The sequence below is a fragment of the Natator depressus genome, chromosome 2 (genome assembly GCF_965152275.1).
Source record: "Natator depressus isolate rNatDep1 chromosome 2, rNatDep2.hap1, whole genome shotgun sequence".
NCBI lineage: Eukaryota > Metazoa > Chordata > Testudines > Cheloniidae > Natator > Natator depressus.
The window spans coordinates 205,673,109-205,693,386 of record NC_134235.1 but is presented as its reverse complement, the minus strand read 5'-3'; the positions used below and the strand labels follow the sequence as shown (position 1 = coordinate 205,693,386).

At 42.6% G+C, this 20,278-nt stretch overlaps 1 protein-coding gene across 1 annotated transcript in view; it reads left to right on the top strand.

The window, feature by feature from the left end:
* The window catches only part of DNAH11 (dynein axonemal heavy chain 11), a 276,304-nt gene that overhangs the window by 30,827 nt on the left and 225,199 nt on the right, over positions 1-20,278 (top strand). Inside the window, 4 exon segments of the mRNA XM_074945797.1 lie at positions 3,258-3,425; positions 12,859-12,975; positions 19,337-19,474; positions 19,590-19,714. Coding sequence (XP_074801898.1) covers positions 3,258-3,425; positions 12,859-12,975; positions 19,337-19,474; positions 19,590-19,714 — 548 coding nt within the window.

The window sequence follows — 20,278 nt, the reverse complement described above, 5'->3', positions numbered from 1 at the left end:
CCCAGGCATTAAAGCCCTTTCTCCAGGCAGCAGGCAAGTCAGCACCCATCCTTCCTCCCTCCCCTTGAGGTGGCGAATATCAGGTTTGGTCAGGACCTGCTGTGGGCATTGCGCTAGTCACTTCTTTTAGGGGGGCTCGGAAGGAATTTTTCTCTCACCACCAGATTGGCCTAGGTGAAGTGGATTTTTTCTGCCTCCCCCACAGCGGGACGTGTGAGGCGGATGTCCACTGCGGGTACTCCAGTGACCAGATAAATGGCCTCGTAAAGGACTTAAAAAGGAGGTGCTGGTTAAAGGAACAGAACATGTTGGAGGGAGTTTAGGGCTCCTGTGATTGGTATGGCAGGGAGCCACGCCCTCTTTCGTATAGCCCACCTTAACCATCCTACGAGGGCAAGGGGGTGAATGGTAACGTCCAAGCCATGACAGGTTTCAGAGTAGCGGCCATGTTAGTCTGTATCCGCAAAAAGAAAAGGACTTGTGGCACCGTAGAGACTAACAAATTTATTGGAGCATAAGCTTTCGTGAGCTACAGCTCACTTCATGGGATGCATTCAGTGGAAAATACAGTGGGGAGATTTATATACACAGAGAACATGAAACAATGGGTGTTACCATACACACTGTAATGAGAGTGATCAGGTAAGGTGAGCTATTACCAGCAGGAGAGTGCGGGGTGGGGGGAGGGAACCTTTGTGTAGTGATAATCAAGGTGGGCCATTTCCAGTAGTTGAAAAGAATGTTGTCTGGGGGACCTGGATGGAAAATGAAGGGGGCTGGTGGAAGTCCCGGGTGGTTATCTGAATGAACATGGAGTTGCCTGCTGCACTGTACACTTTTATCTGCTGGGTAGTCCCAGACACCTCTAATGATAAAATTGTGGCCTGATTAAATCCATATCAAGTGTCTCCTGTCCTCCTTTCGGTATACCCAGACAAACAAGTTTTCTTCTCTTCCTGAAGGGAGTTGGAAGTGTGTGTGACAAGTTTGGTCACAGAGACCCCCATGAGACTGTCACCTGATGTGCTGAAACTACCTCTGAGCCCGTAAGGGAATAGGGACAGAAAAGTAATCAAAATAGGTGAGAGTGAAGCCCAGAAGAAGCTAGAACAGCACAGGTTGCAAATTGCTAAGAAGGAAAGAGGTGCACAAAGACAGGTATCCTACAGGTGGAAGTTGGGATCCTGGTAACTGCTGCAGTGGGAACAGACCCCACAGACTCTGTAGCTGGAAGCAAGCCCAACCTGAGTGAAGGGGGGCGGGGGGGGGCGGATTTTGTTGGCCAGTGAAGGGTCTGTCATAGCTGTGAGCCCACGACTGGATCAGGGTCACATTCCCTTTTGGGGGACACAGGTATGTCTTGCTCAGAGGGGAGCCCAGAGAGGAAAGTCCAGACGGAAGGTAAGGGGGAACAGGAGGGTCTGCCCACCTTTTGTAGGGAGGCTATTCCCCAGGAGGAGGGTGAAGGATCTGCATCTGAAATGCCAGACCCCTCACCTGTGGATCAGGTTTTAAGGGAAAACTGGGGGTCAGATCTCCTGGAGAGGAGAGTCGTCCCAGCTGACCTTTTGGTAACAGAGAGTAGGATGTCCAAGGGGATCTTACCAATCCAAAGCACTCCATTAAAAGATGTTCCTGCTATGCTTGTAAGAAATAAAACTGTCTCTTCAAGGCAGGAGGAAGAAAAACTTCACAAGCGGGTAAAATCAACACAAAGAGATTCCAGAGGGAGGGGCCAAGTGCAGGCCTGGTTGTAGTGCACCGTTTCCTTGCCGAAACCTCAAACACATGCCTGAATTAAGAGCTTTCTCCAAAAAGGCAAGAGAATCTGTGTCTGAGCACCTACCATGGTACACAAAGGGATTGGAAAATGCAGTAGACACTGGGCAAGACAAAGTCTGTCCGTCATAAATTGGCTGTTAATCTTGTGTCTTTTTCTGCTTCATCTATGGGTCAAGACAAAGAAGTTGATGCTAATGGTAAACCCTTTTAAAAATGTGTAACATACCTGATTTTTGGAAAAAACTTTTATACATGCTTGGGATGGTGACAAAACAGTCCCACAAGTGTGTTGCTTTTCAGCTTATACCTGGAAGCTTGGCATAGCAGCAAAAGCATAACAGGCCTACACTGTTGTGTTGAAGGGGAAACTGAGGCACATCGCCTCATGGCATTGGTGGCTAAATGCCAAGACACCTACACTTTAAAAGATATGCCTACCTGCATTCTGCTAGCAATACTACACTCCAACATGTTTTCAGGCACCCGGGGACCAGGAACCGCAAACCTTGCTAGGACACCCATGAATGACATCATATGGTTTAAAGGTACTGGGAGGGTGTGTAATGAGAGACAAACAGGTATTTTACATGTACTGCCTCCACCATGGACAGCGTCCAAGACTCTGGCAGTAAGTTCAGGATGAGGGTGTGATGTTGCACTCCATATGTTTTATGGAAATATGTTTATAAGTGTGAATATGATGTAACTGGAATATGCTTCATGCAAAAGGTCTCTTGTAAGGTGTCATTACAAAGCTTATGATCTACCGAGTGTGTTCATCGTATTTGTTTGCATGCATTATTTCTATGTCTGGAGTCCCAAGCCATCACAGAAAAGGGGCTCAGAGGTACTTTCAGCACATCGGTGACAGTCCCAAGGGGGTCTCTGTGACCGAGCCCGTCACAGCATGCATTTAATACATTATCAAACAGTTCCCTTAATCCCTCTGGGACACAAGATACTTATTTCCTTCACTTGAAATCAGAGAACATAGAAATTTAATTTAATTTGGCACAGACTAGAAGGTGACACTAGGTTCAGCCTTACTTCTCTGAATAAAATTTAAGTTTAACTTTCATGTTAATATTTTGTTGCGCATAATGACGAGAAATCAGTACGTTCTGCATGAAAGTGTTTAAGTTCCACTAATTCTTTCTACCTGGACGCTGATGAAATTAAAACAAATTTTACAGTTATATATTTGGATTGGATAATTTTAATTTGTTTCCACTTGAGTTCTAATCCTGTGCATGACTCTCTGCGTGGATGAACCCTGTGTCTACATGGAGTCACTTGAGAATCTGGACCTTCCTTTTTTACATCCTGGTTACTCAAGGTGGTGCAGATTTTTAACTCAGTTTTTTGTTTGTTGGTTTGGTCAAAATGCGTAAAACTAGGCAAAAATGTCTCAAATATGATGGTTTCCACTATTTTGTGTTAAGGTACATAGTTAATTATGTTTTTCACTGATTTAGGATATCTTTATTATCATGTTGGAATTTCAAAAGCTGGAAAAGCTGGAGTTTGGTGGAGTCAAGGGGAAAACTTTGAGTGAACAAATCTACAGGATGAATGAAGAATTTATAGAGAGCTGTAAAGTTTTTAAGGAGAAAACATACGATCCTTCAGATTACAATAATATGGTAAAGTTTGTACTTTTCATATTGGTGTTTCTTAATTTTTTTCTTAATAGTTATGAAAAGATTTAGTGGTTGTGAAAGTGAAAAATTCATTTATTAGAGCCAGGCAGAATATAGGTAGGCATTATACAGATTTCCCACGCAACTTCACAAATTCACCCAGGACCTTACCACCATCACTTCTTGCTATTCTATACTTGTCTTCTCAAGAGCAGTTTTCTGTATGTTTTCTCCTAGCTGAATTCTTTGGAGGCTTTATGAGGTGCAAAAGTGTTGAAAAAGCTTCTATCAGGATCTTTTGAGGGTTTGAACATTGGTCTTCAGAAAGAAAAAAAAAAAAAAAAAAAAAGCCTAATATACTAATCCACTTTGCCTCCTAACAACCAATTAACCATTCTGTTTAAAATAGTTTGACAATCTTAGCTCTTAGATACCACTTAAAATTGTGTATTAAGACATGCTTCATATTGACAGTTTTGACATGAGTTAGGCATGAGTAATGAATTGGAACTTCAGGTAGGTTCTATTGGGAAATTGGGGTAAGAGACTTGTAAAGCATGTGTGCTATGTAATGTCTTACAATATGGTAAATATTAGTGTAATATCATATTCATTAGTACAGTTTTAATACTTATTTTATATAGCATTACATTTCACATTATATAAATATATATTTTGATATTTAATATAGTATATTGTAGGATCATCTTTTTTATTCTGAAGATTGCAGTATTGACGCATTATTTATAATTAAATCTGGAAACCAAAATTCCATTTTTCAAGGATTCTGGCCCCTTTTTCAATGATGCTTTCAAATAAAATTTGTATCCAATCAAGTTGTCTAGTGGGATCTGAAAGAATTAGAGGAATAGGGTTAAAAATAAATTGCTGTGGGTATCAACATTCTCTTTTTTGTGCCCACACAAGGCACATATTTTCAGCTGCAATGTGCCAAATCTTGATATCCCATAATTTAAAAATATTTGTTTGGTATGTTATGTTTACAGACAGAGTTTTAAGTGAGCCAGAATAGACATGGAATACCCAAGAGGAATGGCCTATCCAGATGAATAAGACTAAAACTCTTAATTTCATGTCTTTCTTTTTAAAGAAATATAAGGTGACCCAAATAGAACCTTGGATTAGGCACTATTAATTGGCTTTTGCAAATTTCATAAAAAGATTTATTAGAAGAAGTGAATTTCTTTAGTTTAATTTATATTCTTATATATACATGGTATTCGGGCAGCTTTATTTGTGGTCTGTGGCCCAGATCTACAAAGACCTAGGTGTTGTGATGCTGAGTGTAGCAACACCTAACTTTTATACACCTAAAAAAAATCACTGGAACAACAATGCGATCCACAAAGCCTGAGTTAGCCACTTACGCTCCCTATACAAGGAATAGGGAGAGAGAAGTGATTAAGAATGCAATCCACAAAAAACTGCACTTGATGTGGCTCCATATTTAAACTAGCCCATGGGAGATGCTGATGAGAGGGTTGTGTATTTTAAGCCCCACCCCCTCACGCTACTAGGTGCCTAACTCCAGGCTGCAGGCGGGTACCTATCTCTCTTAGCAATCCACAGCCAGCAGCTCCTCTCCCGGAGCCAGGTGGTTTAGAGGCCTAAGTCATTCGCTCCACACAAAGTGGGCGTTGGCAGAGGAGGAGGTGGTGATGGTGCTGCCGCCACCCACCTTATGGCTTTTAGCCCAATGATTAGAGCACTCAGAGGGATTTGGAAGACCCAGGTACAATTCTCACATCTCTGCCCTGGGGAGAGAAATTATTTGAACACGGGGTCTCACCAACCTCTGAGGAGAATGAATTATGGGATAGTCTGATGCAGGGCTCCCTCAATCTCTCTCTTGTTGAAATTGTTCCACTGTGTATAAATACTTAACTAGCCATTGGGCCAGAGAAAAAGAGAGACTGCGAATGACTCTATATAATCCTGTAGTTAGGGCACCAACCTGGGAGATGGGCATGGGCGGCAAGTATAATAGGACAGGGGAGGCAGACTCCCCTGGGGCCATCAGACCTCTGGTTGCAGGGTTTTGGGGAGCAGTTTTTGATTTATTATGCCCCATGTAGGTTCCAGGGTGGCTGAGGAGGCGGTATGTGCTATTCAGCTTCCTGGGTTCACCAGTAATCTCCCTGGAGCCTAAGGAGATTACTGATTCACCCGGGAAGCTGAATAGCACATACCGCCTCCTCAGCCACCCTGGAACCTACATGGGGCATAATAAATCAAAAACTGCTCCCCAAAACCCTGCAACCAGAGGTCTGATGGCCCCAGGGGAATCAGTAATCTCCTTAGGCTCCAGGGAGATTACTGATGAACCCAGGAAGCTGAATAGCACATGCTGCCTCCTCAGCTGCCCCAGAACCTGTATGGGGCATATCAGAAGCTTCTTCTGGACCTGAAATGCTTTTTCCTGGGTGGCTTGGGGTCTGGGGAGGGGAGGTGCAGTGTGGCTGCAACTGGCCTGGGACTCCTCCAGCCAAGTATTCGGGGCTCTGGCTGTAGGGGGAGGGGGCAGGTGGTCTCGGGGCTTTGGCCATGGGGGGCATGTAGGTGGAAGGGGTGGAGCCAGGGCTAGCCTCCCCGGAGGGGGGATCCACCCACTGCCCATGGAGATGGGACACCCTGGGTCCAGTTCCCCTGCTCCAGTGACTCTTTATCCATAGTGGCACAGGTTCAATGAGAGAGACTGAGGCAGCCCCCCATCAGAATCTTCCATGGTTAAATGGTTAGAGCACTCTTCTGAGTCATGTGGGAGAACCCTGTTCAAATCCTTTCCCCAGCTCAGGTAGAGAGGGGAATTGAACCTGGTCTCCCACATCCCAGCTGAGCGCTCTAACCACTGGGGTAAAAGTGATAAGCTGGGCGGGGCGGGGGGGCGTGGTATCGCTGCTGCCACCACAAGATTTTTAATGGGACCCAATCCAGTAGGTGGCCTCTGAACACACCTATTAAATCGGGCCCTATTGGTGAGTTAGGTGCTCCCCTGCCTGTCTTCCCCTGGTTCCTGGATTGCGCTGGGGCTTAATGGGAGATAGGCATTGAGATGCCTAGAGTGAGGCAGCAGTGTACATGCCCAAAAGTAGAAACTTAGGTGCCCAGGGAACTTTTACCCTGAAAACTTAAGCACTGAGTGAGTTTAGGCACCTACAGGGTTAAGTGGTCGCTGAATGGGGACTGTGTGGATCTCAGTAGTGTCTAAGTACCTTTAGTGGATCAGAGCCTTTGTCAGTTTGATACAAATTGATAGATTCTGATTGCATGGTTCCACTCTGACCAAATGGCATTATGAGTTTCCATGTTTCTCTCTCCATGAAGCCAAATCAAGTGGGAAATCCTGGCCCTATTGAAGTCAATGGTAAAACTTCCATAGGGCCAGGATTTCACCACAAGTGTTATTAGTTTACAAGTTAAGAGGTTTTCTAACACCACCTCTGCAAACTCTACTTGCATTCTGAAAGTCAAAATAAGTTTTTCTTTCTCTTGGGTCTTCACCAATAATAAAAATTCTGCATGCCCAAATTATAACCTAGCTACATTTGTGTAACTCCTCTGTCTTCAGATTATGGCCATCATGACATCTGTTGCAACCCACTGCGTTCATTGTGTTTGTAGAGGTGCAAATGATTGGAATTTAGGTTTCCTTTATCCTCCTTGTGGGTGCTGCAGGGCTTTCAGCAGTAGAGCTCACTTGTTAATTATTTTTGTCACTAAAGTAAGCAGCTAGAACTCTGAATGCACACAGGGAGCACATCTTTTGGGTAAGGAGATGCCCTTTTTACAGACACTGTTTAGAACAGAACCAAATATTAAGATTATGCAAATGAATTTCATGTATGTATTTATTAATAGAGTATGGAAGAAAATGAGGTACTACGAAGCATGATTTTTCCAAATATTTGAAATATTTTAGGGTTTTTTTATTGTAAAAAAATGCAAAAATCATGCGAGTATAATCTGAAATTTATTAGGTTTTATTTTTCTAGCTTTCTTACTATATTAACATTCATAAGGCGAAAGCCTGAGTCTACTGAAATCAATGGAAGTTTTGCCATTGGCTTCAGCAGGATCAGGATTTCATCTGTAGTATGTATATTGCAAAATATACTGTTTATAAAAATAATGAAATCATTGTTACTAAACTTCAACTTAAATCTGATCGGGCTAAAATTCTGGCAAAATATTAGGACCAGATTCTAGCCCCATTAAGGCTACTTTGCACTGCATGAAAGCCTTAAAGCCATTCTAGAAAAAAGAGCTGGTTGTTATGACTCTTTCCTAGGCCTAAGGGATGGTGGTTTGAGAGAGCATGGGCATGGCTGGAACACTGCTGTGTTCTGACAATCCTTTGTATCCCCAGCATGGTACAGAGCCACCTTGCCCCTGACTCTGGTCTGTATGCAGTTTGCACTATCTAACCTTCAACTTGTATTTCCCTACCCCTTTAAAAATATTTATTGAATGCTCCCTGAATTAACAGGTATAAGAAATGTGATTAAACATTGAAGCTTCTTTTATAAAGGTTCTAAACCTTAATTAAAATACAGCTATTGTCACTTCTCACAAAATGGAGATTGCAAGTTGTTATAAGTTAATCAGTTGTTAAGGCATTGATTCCTTATTTAGTGACTATGCAAAGGCAGCATTCACAGTGTACCTCAAACACTCATTCTATATTTAAAGCCTATTGACTTTTCAGCTTAGTGCTAACTCAAGCGTATTCAAAAAGTATTAACTTTCTTTTTTTACGGTGAGCGTTCTTACTTTTGTAGGCAGCCTTAGTGTTGACTGAAGAGACAAAAAAGTAAGACCAAGCAGCAATTAGCTGTAATGTTTTTCTTGTCATCACTAAACCATTACGTTTATTCAGGTTTTCAGGAAATGTTTGCCTTTGGGTTTTGTAACGCTAACAAGAAGCTTTAATAAATAATAGCTGTCAGGGTAAAGCTAATGTGTGTGCAGAAGCTTCAAAGTTCATACTATTCATTGCACAATATATGAGCTATGTCAAGCTATTTCCTCACAAATGTTCTACATGCATCTCAATACACAGCATATTCCACATGGTTAGTTAATACAGTATATAAATTATTGGAAATTCAAAAACTTCTTCAAATGATCAGTTTTGTTGACATGATTCTGTTCTCAATCAAGACCAAAGAAAATCTTTGTTCTTGGAGCACAAATCTAGGCTACTTAATCTGATATAGGAATATGCCACATCTCCTTGGTAGAAACATATTTGAGTTTCTCTAATTGTCTAGATGTGGGATAATACATATAGTTCTCTTCCCCCATTTGTTTTCATCTCATTTGATTGTTGTGTGTTAAGACTATTTTCTATGTAGTATTTTTGGAGATTATAAAGAAAGAACTAAAAAGACAAGAAATGATTTAAAACTTTTTTTTCTGAAGATGCCTGATTTTATTTAGCTGTCTATCTTGTGCACTGTCCCTTACCTTTTCTTATCCTTATTGCTTTATTTCCAGCAGCCATCAAAGATGCATTGCTGGACTTATACTTTCAGTGACCCTAGATAGCCAACGTTTGTGAGACTTAATTAATCTAATTAACATTTGTGTATATTTTTTTTTTACACATTTAAAAATATTGATTTACAACAAATGTAATTTTTATTGTGACTATGACCATATTTGAAGCTGCATGTGACTTAGAGAAAATCTTGCTAAAAAGATATTGACACTCCTGTCTCTGGGTTTCCATTCAGTTATAGCGTGAGCAGACATTAAGGCTCTTTTTCCTGTCCTGTGGTACCTTGCAGAAGGTATCCAACTTGGAACATACTTAGGCACTATGATTGTGCAAATTAGTCTTTTGAGTCTGACAAGAACCATAGTAATTTTAGTTTTAAAAAATGGTGCTAGTGACAGTGCATTTGCCTAGGGTTTTTTTTTATTTATGATTGTGAGGTCAGTCTGCGTAACTAGCCAGCCATAGATGAGGGCAAGCAATGGGGCTGCCTGCGGTGCTATAAGCTGCTAGAGCCTACTACTGGAATTTGGAGTGTTTGCCCCCAGTTGCTTGTTTTTAGTAGGTGCCAAGTTCTGCTTTGCTCAAGGCTAAGTTACACCAAAGGTCTGACAGATTGGCTTCTCAAAACTGGTATCACAGTCACATAGGGCCTCATCCTGCATCAGTGACGTTGATGGGAACTTTGCCATTGACTTCAGTGGGAGCACGCCCATAGTGACTTACTTTGTCTTAATAAAATCAAGAGGAAATATCTGCTTGGAGGGTGAGGTACATAGTGGAAAGAGAATCCTCTGCATGAACTCTTCTCCATGGGAGACACTCACACTTGTTCTTTAGCCAGCTGTGTTTTCAGCTGAATTACTTAGCCAGATGGGGAGTCCAAACCTACAAACAGTGCTCTGTGTAGAAAGAGCCTCAAGATATTAACCTAAACTTGAGCAATAATTAGTTAACTGTTATCTTTTAAATATTAAGGGAGTATTATAGAAAGATCTCCTGTAGAAAACAACAGTTATTCTGTTGCCTAATATACAGTAGCTGCTGATTCTCTGGTTATCTTAATTAAACATATAGTATCTTTGACTCTAACTCATTGCTTACTTAGTTGATTTGAAAGTTAGTGTATTTGAGTGGAAGTTTGATGCCCATATATCTCACTTTCTGATAACAAGTAAAGAGATAAGTTAGGCTTGTTAAAACTTGTTGGGAACCTCTGTTTGACTGAAGGGCTAATGGCGTAGGAATGAAAGTAAGGAGTAATGTTAGTTGGCACAGATTCAAGAAGAAAGTAGACATTTCTCTCCTTACCACATCTGCCCAACAAAATATTATAGAACAGCTCGGTTTTCTTTTCAAATTTTTGTGCCATACATCCATGTATTTGGCTTACAACAACATCACAAGTCAGTACAAATAATGCAATTATTAACTTTTAATCCAATTCGATTTATACTGGGATTTCTTCATAAGAACTTAAAAGGATGCTGTCAAAATGTCAGAGAGAAAATTTTACTATTCTATGCCTTTAAAAAGTGCCTATCCAATAGTCCCTTGTACCGGCACATCAGTTTAAATATTACTTACAATATTTATAATAGAGACAGCCAGTCCAATCAACCTAGCTCCAGATAGTTAGAGCACCAGAATAATCAAACAAATCCCCCATTCCCTCTCTCATCCACCAGATGACCTGGAAAAGGGATGGGCTTTACATAATGCTTTGACATTAACAAATTAAGGTTACTTCAAACTGAGGTTGGTGGTGGAGTAAGGGGGTTAATTCAAAATTTGAGAGCAACTCAAGCAAAATGTCCTGCCAGTAGCTCCTTCTCACCAGAGGGCTCTATCCTGAATGCCTCTGCTGGTCACAAGGGTAGAAGTACACCATGGAGTGAGACTCTGTCTTTCAAGTAAGCAGGTCCCAGTCCCTTGAATAGACTTTGTCAGATGCACTACTGTTACTTGTGAAAATTTTCTTCACATGTGCTTTAGAGTCCACCCTGTGGTGGAAAGAGAGAATGTTCATTTAACTATGGCCTTTTTGTAACCTTTTTTTTTTTTTTTTTTTTAAGCAAAGAATACATCATTGTAAAATAGAGGCTAGAAAAGCTTTTCTGAAAGCTTTTTACAAATACATAATCAACGTGGTTATCTCCAGTTTGTTAAGAATGTGACTAAAATGAAAAGTCTTGGGAACCATTTGGCTGATGTGCATATCTCCAGATTCAAATTTAGGATCCTTTGAGGCTTTTGCTGGGTTCATATGGAGATACATATACCAGATGCTATAGTGTACATTTCTGTAATTTGTGTGTTTGCCACTGTTTTCAGTGGACAGCATTATATCTGGTTTATCTGGGGAACAGGAATTATGCTTATGGAACACATTCACAATAACATATGTAAAACAATAGAATTCACATCTTCCTAACTTGAAATTTCCATTTTTTTCCCTAAAAAGAGATCCTGGGTGATACCCCTTAATAAGCCAACCACACGTGGTCAAAAGACCCCACATTGCAGCAGTCCTTGAATTAAAGAAGGGTTGATGCTGCCCCCACTAGAGATTTCAATGTCGATCAGAATTTACCCAGGCCCCAATCATTGAAGGTAGTTAGGCTCCGAACTTCCACTGAAATCAATGGATCTGGGCCCCAGTGATTAATCTCTGTTAGATATGTTGTTTGGAAGCATTTTCAGATTCTCATTTCCATATGAGTTAAGCATGCTGCCTTCACTGCACTTAATATCTCCCAGCATACATCCCTCAGTGTCAAAAATATAGATTGTAATTTATTTGGCCTCTTTTTTTTTTTTTCCTTTCCTCCCTCTTCCCAGGTTCTGATTGCCATAATTTTTGTCATCAAGTTTTCTACATGCTTTAGTGTTGTTTATTGATGTTTCCATCCCATTCTTCTGCAAAACTGTTCTGTGAGTCTGGTCGTCTGTGAACCTGTTCCAGATGGATATCAACCAGGGGTGGGCAAACTGCGGCCTGTAAGCCAGATCCGGCCCACCAACCATTTTAAGCTGGCTCTTGAGCTCCTGCTGGTGAGTGGAGTCTGAGGCTTGTCCCACTCCGGCATGCCAGCGGGGGAGCAGAGTCAGGGACCGCTTCACACGGCTCTTGGAAGCAGCAGCATGGCCCCTCTCCGGCTCCTACGCGCTCCAATGGCCCTCTATGGTGCTCCAATGAGAGCTGCAGGGGCGGTGCCCGCGGATGGGGCAGCGTGCAGAGCCGCCTGGCCACGCCTCTGCGTAGGAGCCAAAGAAGGGACATGCCACTGCTTCCAGGAGCCGCTTGAGGTAAGCGTCACCTGGAGCCAGCACCCCTGAGCCTTTCCCATGCGCCAGCCTTGATTCCCGCCCCCCTGCCCTCTGAACCCCACGATCCCAGTCCGGAGCACCCTCCTTCACCTCAAACCTGTCATCCCCAGCACCACCCCGAGCCTGCACCCTCAGCTGGAGCCCTCAACCCCCCCACCTCAGCCCAGAGCCCCTTCCACATCCTGGACTCCTAATTTCTGACCCCACGCCAGAGCCCGCACCCCAAACCAGAGTCCTCACCTCCTCCTGCACCCCTACCCCAATTTTGTGAGCATTCATGGCCTGCCATACAGTTTCTATTCTCAGATGTGGCCGTTGGGCCAAAAAGTTTGTCCACCCCAGTATAAACAAACACACACATTTTATTTTAAATTCCTTTTCCATTTAAGGAGCGAGCAAACATTAAGACAACGTGGTTGGTTCCAAGGATCTCAGTAAATCAAATCACTGATAGCTTAAGTCTGTTTTGGAATCTTTATTGGCGTTTTTTTCTGGAAAGAGTTGTGATAGTTGTACTTCTTTTTAGTAGATTAAAAAATTCTTATAATACAAATTAAAATTTGGATTTTAAAAAAATATATTTTACAGGAATTTGAAGATCACTATGTTGAGTTTAAAGCAAAAATCCTGGATTTTGACAGACGTCTGGGGTCAATCCTTTGTGTAGGATTTCTTGACTGTTCTGGTTTAGAATCAGCATTCAAGGTCAGTTCTGAACGAACATAGCTATAAATCAGTTCTTTGTTTAAAAGTCACCATGGTGCTAGATAATGGAGTTGAATATTTTTGACTTTTAATCCAGATGAAATATTACTGAGTCATATAAGTGGCTCAGTAATACTCACAAATACTAGATATAAAGTATTATAATAATACGTTCTCGAGTGCAATTCATCTTTAGGAGGTTATTCTAGGACATCTCTAATCAAGTTGAAAGTTGGAGACTAAGGACAGTCGGCTCCTGTTGAAGTCAGTGGGAGTTTGTGAATGACTTCAGTGTGAGCAGGATCAGCCCTAATATTTTTAATACTACAGACATTTTAAATAAAGTTATGAATGCAAGTCCCTTCCAGACATTGAGCCACTGTTAAGGCCTGATCCAAAGTCCATTGAAGTCAATGGAAAGGTCCCCATTTCAATGGGCTCTGGATCAGGCTTTTGTCCCCCTTGTCCAAAAAGCACTTAAGTGTTTTATTTTTAAGTATATGAGTAGTTCCATTGGGCTCAATCCTGCAAGGTGCTGAGAGCCTCCTGACCTGAGGCAGAGGTGATGTGATCCTGCATGCCCCCTCCCCAGTACATGCCTCCAAAGATTTCTGCCTTCCATTTCCAGCACTTGCAGGGCGGAGCCACTGCACTGCAGGAGGCTCAGCAGGGTCCCGGGGATCTCCATGGAGGGACTGTCCATGCCAGGCCATTGGAGCAGGTGGTGGCAGCAGGAGGGACAGGGTTGTTGCTGGCACCCAGAAGTGGGAGCCGGGCTGGGGGGGAACCAGCAGATCCCATCCCTACCTTCCCTGAACCAGCCATGGGTGCTGGGCTCCACAGGGGCTTCAGTGGATGGAGAAGCCTAGAGGATGGAGAAGCCCTGCACACCTTTGGGCCAAAGCACAGGCCTACCAGGGCAGCAGCAGGGTGAAGAGGGCTTGAAGCCATTGCCTGGGGGACTGCTGCAAAGCCTGTGAGTTTGGGGCAGGAATGGGCTGGAAATAGCTTCTCCCTGCTCCACTCCAGCACTTACCTGAGGAGCAAAGAGGCTCCCCTGTGCCTGCGCTGCATGGAGATCCGGGAAGCTTTGGCACATGCAGGGCTCAGCTCCTTTTGGGCTGTGCTGGAGGGCTTTCCTGGGGCCCTGGCCCAGCCAGAGGCGGTGAGGGAGGAAGGAGCCTGCTGGGCAGGCTGCATGTGTGCTGAGCGCTCCTGCCAGGGGCTGGTTCTCTGCACAGTGCTGGGAGCAGCAGGTGCTCCACCGGGGGTATATGGAGCAGCAGCACGGGTTGGGGGCTGAAAGGGCAAAGCAGGGAGGGGACAGTGAGAGGGGAGGCAGAGAGAGAAGGAGAGCATGCAAAGGGACGATGGTGGGCAGCAGAGGCGACGTGTGGGGTGGTGAGGAGCCCCCCAGAACCTTTAAATTGTGCCCCCCTCTCTTTCAACGGTTACCTGTCGTCTCTGCCTGAGGTGGGAGTTTGGATCATCTAGCACTTCCCAGAAGCCCTCAGCCCCTTGGGGAAGTGCACTCATAGAAAATTACTTTTCTCATTGTTTATAATCTTTTGTGAAGTAACCTTTTCTGGTATTCATATATATAAGTACTTTTAAAAACATACCCACCATGCTTAGCTTATTTATCTGTTTTTTGTGGCAGTAGATTTTCTGTGACTGGCATGTTTAGTACTATAGGTGGAAATTCGCAAGCTCCCAATTAATGTTTTGTGTGTTCTGTGCATTGCATGCAGAGGGTGAAAGCGAAATAATCTCAAATGAAAAATAGTTCTATGATTTTTTCACTTTGTCACTAAAACCTGCTGCTTTATCCAGCGTTTGAAGAACTATTTGTTTGCCTTTGGATTTTGTAATGTTAAACCTAAGGTACGGAAAACAATAACTGTCAGGACAAAGTCAATACTGTGATTTGTTAGTCAGGTAGTAGCTATACACCATGTAGATTACACTCAAATTGTGTCAAGGTAGGTCTTGTAAACTGTTTAATAATGCACAGTGTGTCTAGGACAATTGTAGTTAATATTCAACTAAATAATTTGAAGTGCATTTTTCTTAGGTTGCCACCTTGGATGCAGTTGAATGTATGCTTTGTTGTAATTCTTTCTCTCCTTTTTAAAGTTATGCTATTTCTTCCAATGAATTTGGATGCCCTGAGCAGGGTTAAGACGCAAGGTAGTTTTAAAAATTCAGTTAATGAGTAATTTATGGACTTCAGATCTGTTTAACCTTTAAATACTCCAGGCATAACATATGCCATGAAAACTGAATCTCATACATTCTTCATAGAATGTAGCTGTTTTTCCTGCTTCTGGATTGTCAAATAGTAGACTTTGTTTTAGAAAGACATTCACCTACATAAAAACAGCCATACTGGGTCAGAACAAAGGTCCATCAAGCCCAGTATTCTGTCTTCCGACAGTGGCCAATGCCAGGTACTTGAGAGGGCGTGAACAGAACAGGTAATCATCAAGTGATCCATCCCCTGTCACTGATTCCTAGCTTCTGGCAAAACTGAGGCTAGGGACACCATCTCTGCCCATCCTGGCTAATAGCCATTGATGGACCTATCCTCCATGAACTTATCTAGTTCTTTTTGAACCGTTATAGTTTTGGCCTTCACAACATCCTCTGGCAAGGAGTTCTACAGGTTGACTATGCCTGGTGTGAAGAAGTATTTCCTTTTGTTTGTTTTAAAACTGCTGCCTATTAATTTCACTTGGTGACCTCTAGTTCTTGTGTTATGAGGAGTAAATAACACCTCCTTATTTACTTTCTCCACACCAGTCGTGAATTTATAGACCTTTATCATATCCCCCCTTAGTCATCTCTTTTTCAGGCTGAAAAGTCCCAGTCTTTTAAATCTTTCCTCATGCAGAAGCTGTTCCATGTCCCTAATAATTTTTGTTGCTCTTTTCTGTATCTTTTCCAATTCAATATATCTTTTTTTTTGAGATGGGGCGACCACATCTGCTCGCAGTATTCAAGATGTGGGTGTACCATGGATTTATATAGAGGCAATATGATATTTTCTGTCTTATTATCTATCCCTTTCTTAATGATTCTCAACATTCTGTTAGCATTTTTGACTGCTGCTGCACAGTGAGTGGATGTTTTCAGAGAACCATCCACCATGACTCCAAGATCTGTTTCTTGAGTGGTAACAGTTAATTTAGACCCCATCATTTTATATGTATAGTTGGGATTGGGATGTTCATCTATGTGCCTTTATCAACAATGAATTTCATCTGTCCTTTTGTTGCCGAGTCACCCAGTTTTGTGAGATCCCTTTGTAACTCTTCGCAGTCTGCTTTGGACTTACGAAACTACTCAATTTAGTTATCTGCAAATTTTCGTCTGCAAATTTTGCCACCTCACTGTTTTTATCCCCTTTTCCAGATCATTTATGAATATGTTGAATAGTACTGGTCCCAGTACAGACCCCTGGGGGACACTACTATTTACCTCTCTCCATTCTGAAAACTAGCCATTTATTTCTACCCTTTCTTTCCTATCTTTTAACCAGTTACCAATCCATGAGAGGACCTTCCCTCTTATCTCATGACAGCTTACTTTGCTTAAGAGCCTTTGATGAGGGACCTTGTGAAAGGGTTTCTGAAAATCTAGGTACACTATATCCACTGGATCACTTTTGTCAACATGATTGTTGACCCCCTGAAAGAATTCTAGTAGATTGGTGAGGCATGATTTCCTCGTGTTGATTCTTCCCCAACAAATCATGTTCATCAATGTGTCTGATAATTCTGTTTTTTACTATAGTTTCAACCAGTTTGCCCGATACTGAAGTTAGGCATACTCACTTGTAATTGCCAAGATCACCTCTGGATCCTTTTTAAAAAATTGGCATCACATTAGCTATCCTCCAGTCATCTGGTACAGAAGCTGATTTAAATGATAGGTTACATACCACAGTTAGTAGTTCTGAAGAAACTCAAATGTGAAATTGAAGAACTCTTGTGTGAATACCATCTGGCCTTGGTAACTTATTACTGTTTAGTTCAGGGGTGGGCAAACTATGGCCTGCAGGCTGGGTCTGGCCCATCTGCCATTTTAATCCGGCCCTTGAGCTCCCGCTGGGGAGCAGGGTCGGGGGCCACTCCATGCGGCTCCCGGAAGCAGTGGCATGGCCTCCCTCTGGCTCCTACGCGTAGGGGCAGCCAAGGGGCTCTGCTCTGCATGCTGCCCCTGCCCCAAGCACCGCCCCTGCAGCTCCCGTTGGCCGGGAGCCACGGCCAATGGGAGCTGCAGGGGCGGTGCCTGCAGATAGGGCAGTGTGCAGAGCCGCCTGGCCGTGTCTCCACATAGGAGCTAGAGAAGGGACATGCCCAGTGCTGCCCAGAGGATTCAGAGGTCATGGGGCAAAGCAATTTCGGGGGCCCCTTCCATAAAAAAAAGTTGCAATACTGTAGTATATTTCCCCAGGGCCTGGGGCAAATTGCCCCACTTGCCCCCCCTCTGGGTGGCTCTGGACATGCCACTGCTTCCAGGAGCTGCTTGAGGTAAGCGCCGCCCAGACCCTGCACCCCTGAGCCTCCCCCGGCACCCCAACCCCCTGCCCCAGCACTGATCCCCCTCCCACCCTCCAAACCCCTTGATCTCAGCCTGGAGCACCCTCCTGCACCCCTCATCCCCAGCCCCACCCCAGAGCCCGCACTCCCAATCGGTGCCTGCACCCCTTCCCGCACCCCAACCCCCTGCCCCAGCTCTGATCCCACCTTCCAAACCCCTTGGTCCCAGCCTGGAGTACCCTCCTACACTCCAAATTCCTCAGCCCCACCCCAGAGCCTGCACCCCCGCCCGGAGTCCCCTCCCACACCCTGAACTCCTCATTTCTGGCACCACCCCGGATCCAGCACCCCCAACCAGAGCCTGTACCCCAACCCCAATTTTGTGAGCATTCATGGCCCACCCTATGATTTGTATTCCCAGATGTGGCCCTTGGGCCAAAAAGTTTGCCCACCCCAGGTTAGTTTATCAATTTGTTCCAAAAACTCCTGTAATGACACCTCAATCTGGGACCGTTCCTCAGATTTGTCAACTAAAAAGAATGGCTCAGGTTTGGGACTCTCCCTCACATCCTCAGCCATGAAGACTGATGCAAACAATTCATTTAATTTCTCTGCAATGACCTTACTGTCCTTAAGTGTTCCTTTAATATCTCAATCGTCCAGTGGCCCCACTGGTTGTTTAGCAGGCTTCCTGCTTCTGATATACTTAAATTTTTTTTTTTTTTTGCTATTTCTTTTGAGTCTTTGGCTAGCTGTTCTTCAAATTCTTTTTTGGCCTTCCTACTTCAGTTGCCAGAGTTTATGTTCCTTTCTATTTTCCTCAGTAGGATTTAACTTCCACTTTTTAAAGAAAAAAGAAAAGGAGTACTTGTGGCACCTTAGAGACTAACCAGTTTATTTGAGCATGAGCTTTCGTGAGCTACAGCTCACTTCATCGGATGCATAGCATATCGTGGAAACTGCAGAAGACATTATATACACACAGAGACCATGAAACAAAACTTCCTCCCACCCCTCTCTCCTGCTGGTAACAGCTTATCTAAAGTGATCATCAAGTAGGGCCATTTCCAGCACACGAAAGCTCATGCTCAAATAAACTGGTTAGTCTCTAAGGTGCCACAAGTACTCCTTTTCTTTTTTCTATTTACGAATACAGACTAACACGGCTGTTACTCTGAAACTTTTTAAAGAGTGCCTTTTTGACTCTCACTGCTTCTTTTACTTTGTTGTTTAGCCACGATGGCACTTCGTTGGTTCTCTTACTATGTATTTTTAAAATTTGGGATGTACATTTAAGTTGAGCCTCTATTATGGTGTCTTTCAAAAGTTTCCATGCAGTTTGCAGGGAACCTATAAACTACATGTTTAGATGAACTAGTGGGATCACATTAGATCAGGAGACCAGTGTCTCACTGGGAAAGGAGGAAGATCTCTGGACAGTGAGAAAATGGAAGAGAGAAGATCTCAGAAAGATCAGAGCAGTCTGCAGGCTACATGCAGAGCAGTCTGCCCATCTTCATTTGAATTTGAAAATCCCAGCCCCATGGTTTTAAGTGACATAAATTAAACATTCACACCAGAAGCCTTTTGCAGTACACTCGTTCAGTACGATTTAATAGCATATTGGCAAATATGTAGGTTCAGATTCTCAACTGGTGCAAACTGGGGGTCTAGCTCCATAAAGATTTGGCTCACACGCTTCAGGAATGCTATTTTTGATGTGAGATTTTCAGTGTGAAATAAGACTAAAAAGGTACTTTTAATACAAATTTGAAGTATTATAAATGATGGAATCTGACACTCTTTAATTTTTATAGCTTTTAGCCATCTTTGGCTATTTTCTAGAGAAACCTGTTATCATGGAGATTTTTAGCCCAAATTACATCATCTTACTGCAAATGTTTGATGAAGAGCTGAACAATTGCAGACACTTGTATGAAGAGCACATTAGGCAGGTATGTAGCAAAGCAAAAATAAAAGCAATATTTTCCTGTTTTTTGTTAGGTGTAGCCAATGAACTCTTAATTCATAATTGCTTGTATACTCATTTTGTTATATTAATGCTTGCAGGTGGAAGAGGGGAATGAAATAATAAACAAAAATATGCCATTTACTTCAGGAAACCTTAAATGGTCCAAAGCAATTCGAGAACGAATACAGACATTCTGGTCAAACTTCTCATATCTGTCTCACCAGTGAGTGTTCACACTCAGTTATTTATGACTGTAGCATTAACAGCCCTAGAACATGGCATTGCCAATTATTGGTGAAAAAGAGTAATTTGTAAGGGTTGTCCATCTCTCTCCCAGGAATCTACCAAATATGCATTGCTTACATAGTATGATTTTTCAGATTTGTAGATACTGTCTTAAGGTAAAGGGACCTCATGGCTTTAGCAATTTACTTCATATTATTTTTTCACTGTAATATCAAGATTTGAGAGATGGAGACATTTTGTTATCAGACTGGAATTGACAAGAACTCAAAACATAACTATTGTAAAAAAAAAAATAAACAAATAAAAAAAATCTGTATCTATAGGTGAAATTTTAATGGCTTCACATACAATTTTATTATTTATTTTTATTATAGCACTTGAGAGCCCCAGTCATGCACCAGGATCTACTTTTAAAGGAGGCATCTAAATTACACGATAATCTTGTGTGCCATTTTAATGTAAATATTTTTCTGTGTGCATAATCTTTGATGTTAAAACAAAAATAGCATGTATATGAAATGTTGGGCACAGTTTTAGAGAC